Genomic DNA, 12865 nt, shown 5'->3' on the forward strand with positions numbered 1-12865 from the left:
GAGAAATTGAACATATGTACAGATTGCATTTCATTTGTTTACTCATTTTGCCAATCTCTGCACAAACTATGGCAAATAAAAATTTATTTTGATTGTAAGTGCCAGTCGGACCATGTGCCAAGGATAAACGCGTTCTCAATGTTTGGGCAACTCCCGGACTTTGTGGTCCATAACTGTCGACTGTGTCGACTGCCAACAGCCGGCCAGCCAGTGGGCAAATGTCCAAGATGGTTGGCGCTAATGTTACCGTCTGGACCTTTTTGTGCCACAACGCAACCCGCCCCCGCCCCAGTCCTAGCTTGGTTCGAGTGTCTCCTGGTGCTGTTTATTTTTATGTGACAATGCAAAGTAAGTGCACTTGAGTTGTGCTCCCGGCCTACAATCAGCTGGCAGCTGCTCAGTGCGCGATAATTAACATTTGTTACGCAGGTCAACAGCAATATACACACACGCACACACACAAACACACACACACACACACACATGTTACACTACGCCACTCCATAAATGCGTTCAGAGAACTGTATAAAAGTCAGTGAGCTTTAAAATTGGCACGGCCTTTCGCTCAATTACGGCAGTATGAGGAGCTCCATTGGCTGCCGGTGCTGCCGGTGCTGCTCCTGCTGCTGAGTTGCCGTTGCACGGCCATTAGCCCGAGTCCGGGATCGGGCTCGACTCTGAGAATGGGCATGGGCATGGGTACGGCAGAGCTCCGACTTCAGTTCCGCTTTGTATGCATGCCATAATTGTTTGGCTAGGAAAAATAGCAGCTCGCAGATGCCAATCAATGAGAAGCCCGCTATGATGCCGCAGATGTTGCCAATTGTACCTGGAAATGAAGTAGCAGTCGCATTCATATCCATATATATACGTATAGTAGGCATATGTATGTATATTTATGCAAAATTGTAATATGTAGCAGACTCACTGAAGATCTCATACCAGTCGTTTTTAATAATCTGCCGAAAGTATTGAATGTGCGTTTCGGCAAAGTAAATACGCACATCGGCCAACTCGGAGCTGTCATGGCCATAACTGTTATTGGCCATGCCACTGCCACTGCTGCTGCCACTGCTGCGCCTCCTGCTGTTGTTGCTGCAAAATTAAACTTATTGATAGTGACTGACGCAGGGTAAATGTAACCCCATCAGGGTAGCATGCACAGAGATGAACCAAACCAAAATAAAAGGAAGGCTTTTTCAATCACGAAACTTCAGTAATGGAAACTGAAGGAACTGTGGAGTTTTTGGAACCATCAAATTTAATGTCATTACTTTGAATATTTTCGTTTGTCTGTAACTGAAACCAAAAAGAGTTACTCGATAGTAGTAAATTTCTCATTAAATTATCAGACAACCATAAAAGTATGCATTTTGATTAAATTTTCTTTAAAAGTGGAATTCAGAGAACGGCTGAAAATTGATTTTAAAATGAAATGACGCAAATTCCTCTTTGAGCCTCTTCCCTTTCTTTTTTTCTTGGCAATACTTGCTGCTTACGTCATTGGTCTATGCAGACTGTTAAGGGCCAGAGCTCCGGCGCCACGAACATTGTAGCGTATCTCAGTGCAGGAGGGCAGACATTCGGGACAGTAGAGCGCATCCTCCAACTCATGCTCGAGGCCGGGCACATTGGCGCGACTGGTGATGACATTCAGCCATTTGACTGAAATAATACCAAAAACTCAATCGACTTGAACAACTGCCACAGCCACTGCCCACTCACACTTATAGCGCCTGAGGCACTCCATGTGCTGGAGCGTGCAGAAGACGCCTCCTGTGGCGTCTCCAATGTAATGCTTGGGTATCTGAAAGGGCAGGCACTCACACAAATTATACATGCTGCGGGCGCGGCAGGCGGAGATGCATTTGCTGAAGGTATACCGATTGGTGAAGTTGTGCGGCGTCTCATCCCAGAAGAGACATTTACGCTATGAACACGTTTATTGATTGATTGGACAATGATTGACATCTGGCCATGATACGCACCACAGCGGGACTCATGTGTCGGGCTTCCGGCACAGTCTCAAAGATCTTGGGCCGCACGGGCAAATGAGTGCGACGACCTGTCTGCACATAACGTACAGCAACGCCTCCAGATTGAGGATCCGGATAGTTCATGGGTTCGTAGATGGCAATCTGCGTGGATAATAATAGTTATATGTAATAGTTAAAATGTTGTACTAGCTGCTATAAACTTGAATCTTAATTTTTTATAATCTACCAAAGCTATCAATCTATTTAAAAGAATATGGTGTGGATATTATCTTTGCCAATTACCGAAAAACCTTCTAGATGATGCATCTTATAAAAATTATCGTCTTTTGGAGATTTCAGTGTAAGCACCAGACCCATATCGTATCCATAAAAGCGCTGATGATACGTGCGGTCCTTGAGAAACCTGTGAAAAGCCAATAACATATACCCAACATCTAGAATTCGATGCTTTGATTTGCATACTCTCCATCGGAATTGAAAGTGCAACAAAATCCGTAGATCGAGAGCGTTTCACGAAACTCCTGCAGGCAATCGAAGGATCGGCCTGCCAAACGACACGATACAAAGATGTCGCTGCAATTGGGCGTCAGGATGCGCATACGTTTGCTTGTATTAAAGAACAGCTCGTAGGGCGTGGTATCTATCGAATCCAATAAGCCCTGAAAGCGCAGCACGCGCTCATAGTCGCCTAGCTCCTCGGGGCTGTAGAACATGCCAAAGGCATGAAGCTCACCATAGAAGTAACTAGCATTTCGCTGCTTGGGATCCTTGTCGCTGCTGGAATGGATAAAGAGAAAGCATACCTAGTAAGGGGCTTACCACATCCAGACTTAACTCACAGCTCCTGTGCGTACTGCCAGACGGCACGCTTGGATATGCGATTCTGGGTGCATACTGTAACAGCGGGCAGGGCAACTTGGCATACGGGATACAATGGATTGTATAGGGTGGTCACCAGCTCATCCGTTGCGTCCTTATACGTGCCCCATACGAATGCAATTAGGACGGTCAGCGCAGTTATGTGGCAAATAAGCCAAAAGAATCTGCGGCAGAGTTTGCTAATTGAAAGGACTGCCGAGCGGGGGGCACGAAGGCTTTTAAGCCTTGGCCGTGCTGCTTACCGCTCCTGAATGCGACGACCGTGCTCGACTAATTTGCCATAACAATGAAATGACAGGTTTTGCAGCAAATCCTTTAACGCCGCGGCAAATGACAGTTTTCGCGTAGCTGGTTCCTCTTCGCGAATAACCGCCATTTGCGGGACTGACGCAGGTGGATGAATCCTTGGTTTGGGTATCCACCAGGCGGCGCGTCCAACCACCAATCGTTGGGATGGCAATCGCGATGCCCGCTCCGCATTTGTTGTCATGTTTGGCACTCACTCAGCCGTTTGTGGATTGCAACTGTTGCGGCTGTCTACGCGATACGCGCCTTTTTGTAGGCGCCCTCCAACAAATGTCCTGCCTGGCATTGTCCCTGGCAGTGGGATGGGCGGCGGTTGGATGCCAGCTCGTTTTAATGAAAATTTTGCAGTCATGTCGTGCGTGTTGTTGTAATTAGGCCTCGTGTTTCAACTTATTGCCAACAAATTAACTGCGACATGGCACGTGGTGTTCAGCATTGGTCCCAATCCCACTCCGTTGGCTGTTTATTCAGCCAGGCTCTCGATTCGTCTTGGCAATTTTCCTTAATTGTCAACAATTTAAAATGAAATTAGTTAAATGCGCATTAAATGTCAGCCAACGGAAACAGCAACATCATCATCGTCGTCATCATCATCACCGTCATCATCATCATCATCATCATAATCATCATAATGACACTAGGTAGCAACAAGGACAGAAGCAGGTCATGTCCTTTTTGATTTGGCTTGGGCTTGCTGCCAGTCTAAAAAAAAACTCAGCACCCTCCCCAAATAGGCCCCGTGGCCTGGATTACGAAGCAGGCAAATGAAGCCACGTGTTGATTGTGAATATAGATATACGAACTTTTATAATTCAAGTATTTCTATTTATTTAAACATTGTGCTGCTCTGGCTTTAAGCAATTACAAACATAATTTTCCAGACATTCTGTCCAATCATTTTTTAAAATTTTCTTTATGTGAATAAAAAATCCAGTAATTCGTGATTTCATTAAGTAATTACAAATATTTTTCTCAATACGTAACTTTTTTTCTTCAGCTCTTCTCTTTCTACTATGGGCATATATGTAACTTGCGTGCATTCAACATCTTTGCCTTACTGTTAGCTCTGCTGTGATCTATTATACGACAGCAGCCCATATAAATGTACTTGCAGAAAAAGAAAAGCGCCTCAAAAATGGCCACCAATGAAAATCCCATAAATATTGACAAAATATTTCCAATGGTGCCTAATAGACCATCAAATACACATGAATTACAAATAAAGGGTATTTATGTATTCACTTACTGAATATCTCGAACCATTCGTTGTTCAAAATTCTCATGTAGAGTTGAGCATGCGGCTGTCCAAAAAAGACTCGCAGTACGGATAAATCGGAGCCTAACAGTGTGTCATTGTATTCATCAGGTTTTAGGTTGGCCAGATAGGTATCAATGGGTAGCTCACTCATGGATACCCTGTATTGAATATCATTACATGAAGGCAGACACTGTGGACAGTACAGTGCTTCTTCGGTTTCACGCTCCAGACCCGGAATCCTAAGTCTCTCAGTTAGCACATTATTCCATTTAACTGCAAAATAATTTTCGAAATATGTAAAGAGATTACTTGACTAAAGTCCAGGACATACATTGATACTGGCCGAGGCACGTGACATGACTAAGCGTACAATAGACGACGCCTTCCAAGTTCTCGACCAGATCGAGTGGCAACTGGAAGGGCAGGCAATTGCACAACGCTATGATGCTGCGTATGCGACATCGGGTAATGCAGTTAGGGAACGTGTAGACGGAGTTCATCATTCGCATATTCGACTCGCTATGGAAATAACAGCGACGCTAGAATGGAAGAAACTATTACAAAAATCAATATATAAACTAATCGCAACAGCTTACATTAAATGGGGAAAAGGAGTGCAAATTTTTATCGGTATCTATAACACGCGCAAAAATCTTTAGAAAACTTTCCTGTCTTTGTCCTGGAAACATTTCCAATGCATTTGACGATGATATCGAAGCAAAATTGTCCGCGTCATGGATTATGACCACGTAACCATTTGTATTCAAAATGGGCGCCAAATAATCCGCATGACTCGAATTAAGCACGACTGTAAGGCCCAAAGCTGAATCAGCATACCGATTCTTAAAATCGCGTCTCCTAAGTCTACATAATGATTAAGGCAATATAATGTTTGATCAAAGAGTGTGATATAAGGTGACAATATGACTTGCATGTTCTTGCCATTAAAAGTGCAGCAGGGTCCATACTTGGTCAGACTGGTCTGAAAAGCGGCCTCGCTAAAGCAAGGTATATCCACATTGCGCAGACTGCATTTCATTATATAATCCCTGCAATTGGGCGCTAGCTGGAAAACATGTGATACGGGACAATCAGTTTTTATGGATTGTACAGGCAAACTCACCATTCTCATAATACGCCGCGTATCGAAGAAGGTTTCGTTGCTCCAGGTGCCGAATATGTCCAAAAACGCTTGAAAATTAACATAATCATCGACGTCTGAGTCCCGATCGCCGGGTATATATAATTTGCGTAAATACTTCAGCATGTCCAAGTAATGCTTCAATTCACGTGGGGATGGATCATTTCTTTGCCTGCTCGACAATGTCGGGGTGTGAAATTCAAGAAGGGGTCGATGCGACTAAGGCTACTTACAGCTCGAGAGCGTATCGGGTCGCGGCCCGCATGGAAATGCGATTGTTGGAGCATATTGACACAGCCGGAAATGGCACATTTTCAACAGGATAAAGTGGATCCTTCAGATTGATGACAAAGTATTGTGCAATAAATTGCTCCCAGGTGAGCAAGAGCACAGCCACCATTGAAATGAACGTGGTCGTGTGCACCAGCAGCCAAATTAATCTGCAAACAAACGAGCCCAAGATAAACGCACAAAGCGCACGGCCATGAGCGCGTTTTGAGGCAAATACGGAAACGGAAATGAAAAATGTGAAAGCAAAAAAAAAAAAATTAATGCAATGCTACAGCGGAACGAGATGCAACGAGACGTTGACGATGACGATGACGGCAGCGCCTGGAGAGAGGGGCAGAAAGACAAAAGATACGAAGCATAGCTGCAAATTTTCTATGGGGTCCACGTTGCGTATGAGCAACGTAACGCCAGTGTAGCAAAAGCAGCATCGAGCTGCCGTTTTCTCTGTCGCTTACCTCTCCGCCAACGTTAATTCCGATGCCAATAGTTTGCTATAGCCCTGCAAGGATATATTGCGCAGTAATTCAGCCATATCCAGACAAAAGCGCGACCCAAGCGACGCCTTACGCCCAGCGCCGCCACCCGCTTTCGCTGCACTCGGATTTTTAATCCACCAGATGGCATTGGATGTTGATTCAATATTAACCATTGGAGCGCACAATTTTAACGATGATGCGAGCTATTCGCGCAATGCCTGTCCTGTCCCTGTACTTGTTGTCCGCCAACTGAAGGCCTTCCACGTGCAATTGAGTAGCTACTGCCGCGACCAAATTGGGCGTGGCCAGGCGTCGAGGCCTTAATGCAAGTTTGTCATTAACTTAAGTTTTAATTGTCCTAGCGACTGGCTACAAAAACTACTACAGTAATTATGAAAAAACGTGCAGCATACTTTTAGGCATTCACAGCAAACAAACAGCCAGCGTTGCCAACTACTTATGGCAGGTTTCGTTGGGCAGTTTTACTCAATACTCAGGTTGCTTTGAATAGTATTTTTACATAATTAAAAATAATTAAAATCCCAAGGACTTATTAAATAAGATTATATACAAATAATTTTAATTAAGTGAAAATAGCAAGCAAAATTCATTGGATACTCCTATGCTAATAAAAAGTACCTTTGAATAATGAGAAAACTAAATATATGTATTTACTTGTACTAAAACTGACTTAATATATTGTAGGCTTAAGAATTTATCAAATAAACGGACGTTTACTTTTAGCGGCCTGCTGGCCAAAACGGCTGTCCTGGATAGTTACGGCTGCCCACAAAAGCATACTGATTGGGATTAACAACCCGAGCTATATCCGTATAACTGCGCCCGTTGCGCTCCGTGCGATATCCATAGGCCGGCCAGCCCAAGGCCACGGCAAGCAGTGTAAACCAGGCCAGTAGAGCGAGCAGTAAGCTCTTTCCTTGCAAGGAACACATTCTGCTTCTAGGGATCACTATTGAGAACTGCGCTTCGATGTCGTCGCGTCGATCCCTTTTATATGACTGTGCCCAGTTAGTGGTCAGAAGTGTCTTGAAGTTCTGCTGCCTGATCGATCAGGTTTTGGTGTGACAACAACAACACTTTGAACAATTTCAGAGCCACGCGACGCATGCTGCGCACGTAGCGCCATTGTCAACCTCCTCTTCTCTCAGACTGCGACGTGGGATCTTTACCTGTAACATCTCGTAGTGCCATCAAAATGTCATTCACTTTGCGGCCGGTCAAGTTTTAGGTACCAGTAATCACGTTTTGACTCAGAATCAAATAGATATACAATGAGCTTTCAACTGTCAATTTTATAGCTTTGTGAATGATTTGGTTTATTAAATTTTGGCCACTTTAAAAGTACTTAACAATTGCTAAATGGCAACCTAATGAGGTTTGTGGGTGCATTAAGAGTCATACAATACGCTGAAATTTGTACATGACAGATTTCATAAAATAATATATCTACCCAACTTAAGAATAGCCAGCGGGGAACTCCTAGGCGAGTGCGAAGCTAAGCTGCATATCTTTATGCCAGACAGAGATCTTACTGAGTCAATGCTAATTGAATCACATGTGCTCGCACTTAAGGTACATATATCTTTTATGTATTGAAAAAAAAACCTGTCTTCCAATCATACGATATTTGCGGATAAGTAAAAGAGTCAAATAAACGATATTAAAAGAGAATGTTAAAATCAAAAATACTAAGTTAGAAAATTAAGTGCTAAAGTAAAAATTGCATTGTAATAAAACAAGTACTTAACAAAATAAATATGAAAAGAAGTGAATAATTTAATTTTTCATAGAAAACAAACTATAAAATTAATGAAAGCATCTATTTATAATCATATGTACTTAAAAACTAGAATGCAATGTATCATTAACGTCCTCCTGGCCAATAGGGCTGTCCTGGATAGTTGCGGGAGCCGATTGAAACATATGGATTGGGATTAACGACACGTGCTATATCCGAATATGAATGTGCAGGCCCGGCCAAGGCAAGGGATAACAGCGTGATCCAAGCGAATAAAGCTATTAGCAAGACTTTTCCTTGCAACAATGACATTTTGATTCTAGAGTTTGCTATTGAGAACTGCATTTGAATGCCGCCACGCAGAAGCCTTTTATACGACAAAACTCAGTAAGTGGCCAGAAAAATCAATGCACTCTGTTTCCTGATTATCGATCAGGTTTCGATTTAACAATAACAACGTAAGCATTTCTATGGTTATACAAATACGACAAATTCCATGCTGACTTCTACCACTCACAACTTGCGATGTTAATCTTAAGCTGTTTTATTATACACAATCATGTTTTCACTCAGAACTAACTACTCACATAGCTACTTGTAGATAGCTTAGCTTTCAACACTTTGCTGGAAAAGCACTGTGAATGATCGGGCGCAGCATAACATAACTATGACAATTTAAATAGTAATTAACAAGTATAATACGACTTGCTAATGACGTAGGTGCGCCAGTTGTTCGTTAGTATATGTCGTTAATGGCGAGAAACAATTGCGTTTAGTAGTTATATAAACTTATAAGAATTGCAATGAAATTTCGTATTTTTGTTTCCTGCAATGACAATTTTATTATGGACTTAGGGGAACTCCTATATGACTGTGCCGCATATCTTAACAGACAAATGACTCAGTAATGGCATTAAAATCTTATTTACTTGTATTTTCTCACAAATTGCCTTATGTAAGTGCAAACCAGTCTTTGAATCAATTTACACTCAAGGGTTTATATTTAATGCCAATTTATAATATCTATATTAAGTTTCCTTATTTGCCTGAAGACTAGTTGTCGATAAAACAGAACAATGAGGATCCGGTTTCAAGTCTCATGCTAGTATCCGAATGCAGTCATTGGTCATGACCCTTAGCTACTCTTTAAAAAGTGCATTGATATTATATGTACAAAAAAGCTTTTAAAAAATGAATATCTTATTAAAACAATATAAATCTCAAGCAAATTCCACTTTCAACGCTGTCTCAACTGGAGACAGATATGCAGATATATAATGAATTTAATTTAGCCACAGAGACTAGGGATAGAACTGGAGATTACCAGAACCAGGCCAATAGAGCGATTGAGAAGCCTTGCAAACGCGACATTCTGTCTATGTATACATGGACATATAAGTATAAATATATATAACTATTTTTTATTTAGTTAATTGTTTTGCCTGATTTAATGCCAGTTTGGTTTACACTTAGGGTAACTCCGACATGATTGCGAGTTGCATATATTAATTAAAAAGTTATTCAGTAATGATTATTTAAGTTGTAAACACCTCTGCTTATTCAGATGTGTGCCTTATATAATTTAAAACCCGTCCTATAAACTATTCGTAGCCCGCTGCCCCTTTTCCATGGAGTCAGAAAAACACACTGCAAATAAACGTTCTTTCAACTAGTGACAGTTCAGCTTAAACCAATAATAAAAGAAGTACATACAAATTGTTAACTGATTCACACTATAAAATCCGTATTTGACATTAAAATCAACCAGATTTATTTTCAAGAGCGTGATTCGCGTGACAGTTACGTGACACGCCCATCCCCAACCTAGTCGCATTTCAGTCACGTAGCGCCGAGCAGCTACAACTCGGTTAGTATTTATGTGGTATATATGTATATATATGCATACATATGTTTAGTCGGATAATAAATGTTATTGCAAAGCTAATTAAAAATAGCTTTAATTTAAAAAGTTTCACATACAAAGCACGCAACAAGCTGTAATTGAACTTAAATTATTTGAAAACAAAACTTTCACTGATTTATTTGCCCTAACTTGAGTATATTACACAAATTTTAACTATAGATGCTAGCCCCACAGATGGGAATATGGAGCACGCGGTAGATAACGACCCGCGCCTAGTCCTAGATAGGGATCCGGCCGTAAGACATTAGCAATCTCTGAGTAGGTGCGTCCTGTGCGCTGTCGATTTCTTGTCCTGTTCGGCTGCTGTGGATATCCATAGCCATAGCCATAGCCATACCCATCATAACCAGCATAACCATCGCCATATCCACCATATCCGCCGTTATAGTTACTGCCATAGTTGGCCGAATAGCCACCATAGCCATAGTTGTAGCCTCTATAGCCCGAACCAGCGCTTCCCTTCAGTCCTTTTAGTGCGTTGAAAAACAGAGCGTTGCCCAAATCCAGGCAGTTGCCCAGCAGCAAGGAGAGAAACATTATGCAAGGAACTCTCATGTTGTCTGTCTCTGCCTCTGGTTCTGGTTCTGGTTCTTGTTCTGTGCGAATCGTTTGTGTTCTGGCCATATATCTACGCAGTTCCCTTCTATTTATACCCTGCGAATGGAGTAGTCGGGATAGTGATGACACATTATGCTTTTAATGGTTTTATTTCTGCGTCTGTCTAGATATTTAGCCAACTGGATCGCTAGAGATCTGCTGCCATAATGCTAATGTCAATCCATCCAGCAACAATTTAATGCATGACTGTGAATTACTTGGACGTTAACAGATAGATCCAGCATATTGGCATGCAGATCACGTCCGTGATTAACGCATTGCGCGGGAAGAAGCCGCTCAAGCGGATCCATGAGTCGGCGGCCGTCGGTCAACGGCTGCCCTCATCTTATTTCCTCTCAAGCTTTTTGGACTTTTTGTTTACAATAATTGTTTTGATGAACACATACACATAATACGCTCCGTTAGAGAGCGAATCTTTTGCAGCTCTCACGATCTCTCATCATGCATTGATTAGCACAAGTCGAAAACAGACAAACAAACCGAGGACAGGTTTTGAATACAAATCTGAAACGTCTGCCTCTCTTATCGCCTAACGCCAAAACTTGCCCCTCAGTTAGAACTGGCTGCTCTTAGCGCATGGGCGCTCCAACTCGATTCATACCGACGTGATCATGACGCGAATACGAATAAATATGCTAACGGCCTTGGCAACGTGCCTTCTACTCATAATCCGCACGTGTAGTTGCCAATTTCCAATAGCAAGATCATCGGCGACAGCTGGTGCTGCAGTGGCATCCGCTGGCGCCATTACGGCAGTAGCCCAGTTACTTCAACAAGGATTGAATGGCAGGCAACATCACGGCGGCAGGAGGCGTACGCCACCAGGCCAAATGAATAGACGTGGTGGCGGCTGGAATGGTGGCAACGGCTGGAATGGTGGCAGCGGCTGGAATGGTGGTGGCGGCTGGAATGGTGGCGGCGATTGGAACGGAGCTGGCAGGCAACCACCTCCTGGTTGGGGCAACTGGGGAGGGGGCAGACCAAATCCTCCTGGATGGGGTGGCTGGAGTGATGGAGGCGGAAGGCGACCTCCACCCGGATGGGGTGGTGCAGGAGGCTGGGGAAATGGAGTTCCACCTGGTTGGGGAGATAGAAACGGACCCCCACCATCTGGCTGGGGAGCTGGAAATGAAAATCCACCACCAGGCTGGGAAGACGGAAATGGAACACCACCCTCTGGATGGGGAGATAACGACGGTTCTTCACAACCGGGTTGGGAAGATAACTACGATCCATCACGCCCCAGTTGGGGGAATGGAAATGTGCCATTCCAACTGCCGCCAACGAATGACGATGGCCAGGAACTTGTACAGAATACCAACTCGAATCCACCTATAAACGCGCCGTCAACAACGACGCCAAACCCAATTGCTGCTGCGCCATCCACACAACCCACCCACGATTCACTGATAGTGGGAAAAAATCCACCACCTCTCATAATTTCGCCTACTCCCTCTCCAAATTCTGGTGACACGCTTATTGTGGGCACAAATCATCCACCTCTGGGGCCACTAGCAACACCGACGCCATCGTCTAGATCGATTGAGCAATCCCGGTTACGAAGCATTGTCTTCCCCAATTCTTTACATTACGTGCACGCTCCCGGCCTGGAAGTTGAAGCGGAACCAATCGATGTGCGTAGAAGAAAATGAGCTTCACGATCTGTTAGATCTTTCAGTATGTTTGTTTATACGAAGTAGAGGTAATAATTATACATTAATAATTAATTTATAGAGAATGTGCAATGTAATAAACACACAAATAAAATTGAATAATGGCAAAGCTCAGTGCTCTCTGAGATTCGGCTCGAACTCAAGTTCGCTGACGTTTCAAAACGACATAACTCCCACCGCTCGGATGGAAATAGCTCCGCGGGGAGTTATGACGTTCCAAAACGACATAACTCCGCGCGGTATGATGGGTAATAGCTCCGCGGGGAGATATCACGTTCCAAACCGACAAAACTCCGCGCGGTATGATGGATAATAGCTCCGCGGGGAGATATGACGTTCCAAAACGACATAACTCCCTCCGCTCGGATGGAAATAGCTCCGCGGGAAGATATGACGTTCCAAAACGACATAACTTCCTCCGCTCGGATGAAAATAGCTCCGCGGGGAGATATGACGTTCCAAAACGACATAACTCCGCGCGGTATGATGGGTAATAGCTTCGCGGGGAGATATGACGTTCCAAGACGACATAACTCCCTCCGC

General features: G+C 43.4%; 4 protein-coding genes across 4 annotated transcripts; 1 reads left to right on the forward strand and 3 right to left on the reverse strand.

Moving 5' to 3' along the window:
* Window positions 1–569: 569 nt before the first annotated feature.
* On the reverse strand, window positions 570–3366 carry ppk24 (pickpocket 24). The gene is made up of 9 exons (XM_002054175.2): window positions 3119–3366; window positions 2837–3040; window positions 2460–2774; window positions 2287–2400; window positions 1989–2115; window positions 1726–1930; window positions 1500–1665; window positions 929–1065; window positions 570–829 (listed from the first exon to the last, which is right to left on the reverse strand). Exons 1-9 carry the CDS (start codon window positions 3364–3366, stop codon window positions 570–572), a joined length of 1776 nt encoding a protein of 591 aa, XP_002054211.2.
* A 752-nt stretch (window positions 3367–4118) lies between these two features.
* ppk22 (pickpocket 22) lies at window positions 4119–7091 on the reverse strand. The gene is made up of 8 exons (XM_002054174.4): window positions 6328–7091; window positions 5815–6021; window positions 5560–5753; window positions 5373–5502; window positions 5037–5304; window positions 4772–4979; window positions 4429–4713; window positions 4119–4369 (listed from the first exon to the last, which is right to left on the reverse strand). Exons 1-8 carry the CDS (start codon window positions 6519–6521, stop codon window positions 4194–4196), a joined length of 1662 nt encoding a protein of 553 aa, XP_002054210.2. The 5' UTR covers window positions 6522–7091; the 3' UTR covers window positions 4119–4193.
* A 3031-nt stretch (window positions 7092–10122) lies between these two features.
* Window positions 10123–10681, reverse strand: LOC6630715 (pupal cuticle protein Edg-91). The gene has a single exon (XM_002054172.4). The coding sequence runs from the start codon at window positions 10653–10655 to the stop codon at window positions 10194–10196; it is 462 nt and encodes a 153-aa protein (XP_002054208.2). The 5' UTR covers window positions 10656–10681; the 3' UTR covers window positions 10123–10193.
* Window positions 10682–11192: 511 nt separating this feature from the next.
* LOC6630714 (uncharacterized) lies at window positions 11193–12436 on the forward strand. Its single transcript, XM_002054171.4, has one exon. It carries the CDS (start codon window positions 11261–11263, stop codon window positions 12299–12301), a length of 1041 nt encoding a protein of 346 aa, XP_002054207.1. The 5' UTR covers window positions 11193–11260; the 3' UTR covers window positions 12302–12436.
* The last annotated feature ends 429 nt before the right edge of the window (window positions 12437–12865 follow it).

This window comes from Drosophila virilis, chromosome 2 (assembly GCF_030788295.1).
Source record: "Drosophila virilis strain 15010-1051.87 chromosome 2, Dvir_AGI_RSII-ME, whole genome shotgun sequence".
In the NCBI taxonomy this organism is placed as follows: Eukaryota; Metazoa; Arthropoda; class Insecta; order Diptera; family Drosophilidae; genus Drosophila; species Drosophila virilis.